The following is a 6,303-nucleotide window of genomic DNA, read 5'->3' on the forward strand; positions in this document are numbered from 1 at the left end:
AACAAATCCAGTCTCATCAACACTTACCTCTTCTGCTCTTTTGTTGTGGCACAGGGAGCCTAACAGTACGTGGTTACTCCGGCTCATTAAAATCTCAGGTAATCACTGTGCACACTACTGTTTGTGCTAGCAGAGAGTGCTGCTTCATTTTCACATGTGAATGTATCTTTATCATAAATATGATGTTTTATGGAGCTCTATAATGATTTCTTAAAAAAAAATATCTGATCACTTACTTCTTGATTTAAGTCATCTTAAGAAACTTTCAAAGTTAACAGCTACTGTAAAAGCTTCATCTATGATTCCTTTTCATTAACACTAAAAATTGGTATCCATGCCTTTTGTTCCTTTACTAATAAAAAGCACTGTACGTACGTATGGTTTACACAGCATAAATATTAGGTATAGGTATTGTATTTATAGCATTTAGAGGTATTAGAGCAAACAATTTCAATCAAATCTCTTTTTATTTTTTCCCATCCGTCTTTTTAGGTTTTTGACAGTCGGCAGATTTTTCTGACTCAGGTTGAAGAATGTCATGCTTGAAATAGCTGCAAGGGAATGTACAAGCCATTTCACTACATAGACTCAAATTTATTTTAAAAACAAAAATAAACAGAAAAATCCAAACCTTCCAACTTCGTTCTTAAAATATCTATGACACTTAGTAAAACATCTTAACTAGCCAACTTCTCCTTTGCTAATATACTAGAAAAGCTTAAATATGGAAACTCGAAAGCCTATTCAAACCAAGGCAGAAAAATATTTTTACCAGATGTTATCAGAGTCATCAATTTGTCAGTTAACTAGCCAACTTCTCCTTTGCTAATATACTAGAAAAGCTTAAATATGGAAACTCGAAAGTCTATTCAAACCAAGGCAGAAAAATATTTTTACCAGATGTTATCAGAGTCATCAATTTGTCAGATTTCTTGTTGGCTGTTCAGGCTCTTTTGTGTTTGTACTGAAGTATTTTAATACTGTGAAAATTTTAAATACTCGTTGTAAATAATCCAAGGAGAAATAATAACTCAGACATTTTGCTCAGCAAACTTCATAAAATAGTCACCACACCCACAACATACATACTTTGCAAATAACTTTCTATAGTGATCATCTTGACCCGGCACCAAGCTGTTTTTCTACAAGTGTTGTTTTCTTCTCGGGTTTGTATTGGAGTATATTTAAATAAAGACATTTGAATTATACATTATCAGACATTTGGGGGCACTTTGAGCTGGAAACTCAAAATAAAGGGGACAGGGCTTCAATTTAGTATCTTCAGGCAAAAATACCCCAAATCATGTACACCTGAAGGTGCAGCAAAGAGCCTTATATTCAAATCACATTAAAAATTCCTATGTAGTTGTGAGTGCTGGTTGTGGAAAATCCAGGTGAAACAGAATAATAGCATAAATGCCCTTGCAAATTCACACACAGGGTATGTGTCACTGAATCCTTCTCTCATTGTTAACTAAAAGCCTTTTCCTTTCTATTTTTATGTTTTCAGTAACTTCAACTTTTCCATTTTCGTTATTTTGAAGAACCTTGGGCATAGAAGCAAAGAAAGAGGCCCAGGGTAAGTGTAAATTGATACTGCTTTAGCTGTGAGGGCAGGAAAGTGAAATCACAACCAGGAATGACACTTTAGGAAAACATGATAATGATCTGCCACCAGGTGTGGGAATTGCATAAGTAAGGGGTATTCAGTAAACATGTGAAATTCTTGCCCCTTACTGGGTATGAAAATGAATGATGAAATTCCTTTCTCTATACAATACCAAAATATTTAGACAAAATGTAAAAAATCAAACAACATTGGAGACACTGATTGTTTGGTGTTATGAAAGCCAACTATAACAACTCATTCTTTTTTCCTCCCCATGGCAACCTGAATGTTTATGATTGGATAGACACAAAGTGGCCATTGTCATATCATAGTTCATAAAGAAAACTTGGGCTATGTAAGCCACAAATAATGTAAAGACAGTTGTTAAATTTTTGTTTACAATATAATCTTAATTTTATGCATTTTTATATCCTCATTCCTCAGGAGAAAATCAATCGTGTTGTTTTATAAGACAGGAATAGACTGGGAATACAGATCTTCTGCATCATAACATGGTTTTTCCTTTCCACATTGCTATGGTTCTGACTTTTAAAAATGATTCTTCCTGGTGTTATCAGATCTTCCTCCTAGTGCTATCATAATAACAAGTGCTATACATTTGTTTATTTTCAGGAGAATGCCAATTGATTTTTCTCAGATGAAAAACAAAGAGCTTGCTTTAAATTACCACGCTGCCTCTTTTAGTTGGACTGCTATGAACAAGCTTATAATCATATTTCATAGCATATGTCAAGCTAGAGCTTTAATAACAAAACCATTTTTTGATAACCTAAGCTTTTTAAAAAAAACACATATGTTAACACAGATCACATTTATTAGCAGGGGAACTCACTGAAATTTATTTATTCATGGCCTAATACAATTTCGTAAATTGCTCTCTTGAACAAGAAATAACTCATGTACATTGAAGAACTCTTGAATGCGACCTAGGATTTAGTCACTACTGTGAGATTAAAAATGCATTAAAATGCCAGATAGCTTTCAGGCTGACTTAGGGAGAAAGAAAGAAGAAAGGATCAATAACATTTTCCATCACACAAAAAAGTGGGTGGTGTTGGGGGAAAAGGGGTTGCAGGCCCAGGTAAATAAGAAAGAAAAAGGCACAGATAGACAAGCTATTGTGTAAGAAGAGTTTTCTCTGACTTAGACTATTACATCTAAGTGGATGAATCCATTTTGAAAGATACTCCAAATGGTTATCAATGAAAAGATGACAGTTAAGAAGAAACAGACAAGTCAACACAATCTTGAATACTGAGGAATGATTGGACCTACGAGCCAAATAAGTCTGTAGACATTTTTTACATATGATAGCATTGGGAGTTATATTCTGTAATCATTTTAAAAAGTAGCATTACAATGGATTCTAATCAGAATTATAAAGTGTTCAGCCTGAAGGTTCAATTTAAACATTTAAAAAAATGATACTTAAGGCCTACATAGCACAATCTCCCTGTATAAAAGAGGAGACAGGACCAACAGGTCATGAACAATAAACAATTGTTAGTCATACCTTATAGTTCTTATACAACATTCAGATGAAATAGTTGTTCATAGATATTATTCCTTACTCATGCACAACACCTCTGTACCTATATATGCAGAGAGATATTTGCACACCATCAACCCTAGGCTCATTTCCCAATGCAACCTCCGTATCTTAAGTAGGCACTCTGAAGAAAGACACTAACATACAGTCACGTGCACACATACATGTGCACACATGCACAAACTCTTGAGGCTTCTAAGAGTCAGTGTTAAGGAAGGAAACTCTCCATCACTCATTGCTTTTGATGATGGATGTTCTGACTCCAAAATAATCAGGATTATAATTTGCATTCAACACCCAGTTTCTTCTTGCTAAATCAAATGCATAGTGTCTATTTAAATTTGCCAAATGGGAATACAATAGATGTTAGTATAGATGAACACCATTTCATAGAAACCCAATAAGAAAATTGATCTTAATAAAACAAAGCAATCAACTTGTAAAAAATATTTGCTGTAAAATTCATTTAAGTAGACTAGTCTGTTTAAAATAGTTTTTTAAAATAAGAATTCAATATTTTGTAAGGCTAAGTATCATGTTATTAGTCACTGTTGACTTTTGGAAATTTTAATTAGGTTAAATGAGCAGTACACAAGGCTGAAATATTTTAAAAACTTAAAAAAATTAATATTCATAATTCTGAGAAAGCCTGTTTAAACAAAATGTGCTATTTTGGTGTGCTTTACCCTAAAAGGGATATATTTCTCATGAAAATGAAGCATGATAGTAAAATCAGTTTCATTTAATGGAGTCATAACTACTCTTTTTCCAGTTAAAGCACTTTTTAAGGAGTTAAAGTTGTGGCAGATTCTGTTACAATTCACTGGGCCTAATAATTCTTAACGTCATGTAATTAGATGATCGCGTAAAATAAAAACATGGCAATATCTATAATCGCAAGTCCTGTACTTTCAGANAATGGAGTCATAACTACTCTTTTTCCAGTTAAAGCACTTTTTAAGGAGTTAAAGTTGTGGCAGATTCTGTTACAATTCACTGGGCCTAATAATTCTTAACGTCATGTAATTAGATGATCGCGTAAAATAAAAACATGGCAATATCTATAATCGCAAGTCCTGTACTTTCAGAGATCAAGAATCAAATGCCAAGTAGGACTCATTCTGAAAGGGCTGCCATTGCAATTGATGTCACCGTGATGACATCAATTGTTAGGTGATTCACTAATTGACACGTAAGATAATTTCTGGGACTCTAGTTGGCCATGCATTCTTGAGTTCTTTCAATCCAATTTTCAATGTCATATTGTCAATCATAGGCTGTACTTCTGAGAGAAAAAAAAAAACAATATATGAACTAGTCAATGACACCCAGGTAACATTAACTGATATTAACAATTTACTTATCATTTTGTCAATAGCACTTTTTGAACAACAAAACCTTATCAAAGTTACTTGCGATAGAAATCATTCACAGGATAACGTATTAGAAAGACTTCAAACACAAAATACACACGTCTGCCTGAAGTTTCAATGGAGCTTACACTGCTGGCTTTTGAATTCAGCTCTGTTTCCCATAGAATCATTATATCCTTACTCAGGAAGGAGAATTAAAAAAAAAAAAGCTTTTCCTCCTCTAACTACTGCAGCTGCTTTTACCAAGCAACAAAAGTTGCTAGAGAAATCATATATACACATACATGTAAAATTAGGGAAACAAGCTGCTTTATTGCCCCGATTTAAAATAAGCTCAATCAGTAGAAATGAAAAATGCCATAATATACAGCTTGATGAGCCATTGAAGACAAAAATATACCCAGACACAGTTTTAGAATTCAGGATATATCTTATTCAATGATGTTTGAATGAGACAAAGGACGTATTTCTCCTCTTAATTTTTCTAAACCACTGAGTGAACAAGTGGGATTTATATGGGGAATGTAACCCAAAATAGACAGACATGTAAAAATTTCTTATATATGATCCTTTAAAGACAGAAAAAGAAAAGGCTCTGCTCCTGTTAAATTCTAACGTGTAAAATTACATCATTTAAAAGATCCTAATTACGGCAATTCCTGATTAAAAGGATAATTTTCATAAATTAGCAGTAAAATGTAAGTCAACCAGAACTGATTGTTAACAATCACCTTTTAGTAGGAAAACAAATATATCAATTGTATTGCAAGGCACAAATTCAAATTGGGTTAATAAAATTACACAGATTAAATCAATAGTCACTTTAATCGCTATCTCATAGGTATAGGGAAAAAAAGACATTGAAAGTATTTGAAAAATATGAGAACAGTCTTACTCTTGACGGTCGCTGTCCGGGTACAGTTGTAAAGAATAGCCAACTCCCCGAACACTTTTCCTGGACCCATAGTGCACAGCTTCACACCCTCTTTTGTAACTTCAACCTTCCCATCTAAAAAGAAGAAAGGAAAACATGTTGTCTCAATTCTTGTCCCATGCTTCATTCCATTTGTTGCATTTTCAATATAGGAGGAGTGCTAGGCTCATTTTAAAAAATGCAAAACAGTTACCAATTAAAACAAAGTTGTCACCAAGAGGCAATGCAAGAAATGCAATAAAATACCCAAGTTAAGAAATCCACATCGTTTCTTAATTAATCACTGAGAAGACTTGATATAGGACTCAAAGAAATAACAGGAAAAGATGGAGGCAAAAATGTAAACATACGAAATTATTCCAAATGTGGTATTAGTAAACCATGCTAATTCAATTTGAACATCATTTTGAATCTGAAAGAAAATCTGAGTAAGTGGGTAAATTGCCTACAGCACACTTCATACTCTGAAATTCTCATCTGAGTAAGGCAGCTATTATGAAGAGGAAAATTACTTTGCCTCTAGGGCATTATTTAATTGCAGCTCATGGTATCTTTTTATTTTTAAACATCCTATCTGAGTTGAGCAAGACTGTTTTATCTGCTTCCCAGCCCTGCAATGTTGACTGTAAGAAAAAACAAACTATGAGGGTTGAGGGAAAAGAAAGAAGTATTAGGACATTTATGTTCCGCAAAGGACTTGAAAAATGAAATGCTACAGGAAGAAAAAGCTAAGGAAATATCATACACTGGATATACACTGTTGCTTGCAAGTAAGAAAAATGCTATGTATGGAGTAAATGAAAAAGTTTTTTTTTTT

The 6,303-nt window shown here is 33.5% G+C and overlaps 1 protein-coding gene across 1 annotated transcript in view; it reads right to left on the reverse strand.

Annotated features, from left to right (window-relative positions):
- Positions 1–450: 450 nt before the first annotated feature.
- The window catches only part of LOC103585216 (cGMP-dependent protein kinase 1-like), a 384,465-nt gene continuing 378,612 nt past the window's right edge, over positions 451–6,303 (reverse strand). The window contains exons 3-4 of the mRNA XM_008566122.1: positions 5,448–5,561; positions 451–551 (exon numbers count right to left, since the gene is read on the reverse strand). Of these exons, the coding sequence (XP_008564344.1) occupies positions 451–551; positions 5,448–5,561 (215 nt within the window). The remainder of the gene's footprint in view (positions 552–5,447; positions 5,562–6,303) is intronic.

Source organism: Galeopterus variegatus, unplaced genomic scaffold (genome assembly GCF_000696425.1).
Source record: "Galeopterus variegatus unplaced genomic scaffold, G_variegatus-3.0.2 Scaffold222, whole genome shotgun sequence".
Lineage (NCBI taxonomy): Eukaryota > Metazoa > Chordata > Mammalia > Dermoptera > Cynocephalidae > Galeopterus > Galeopterus variegatus.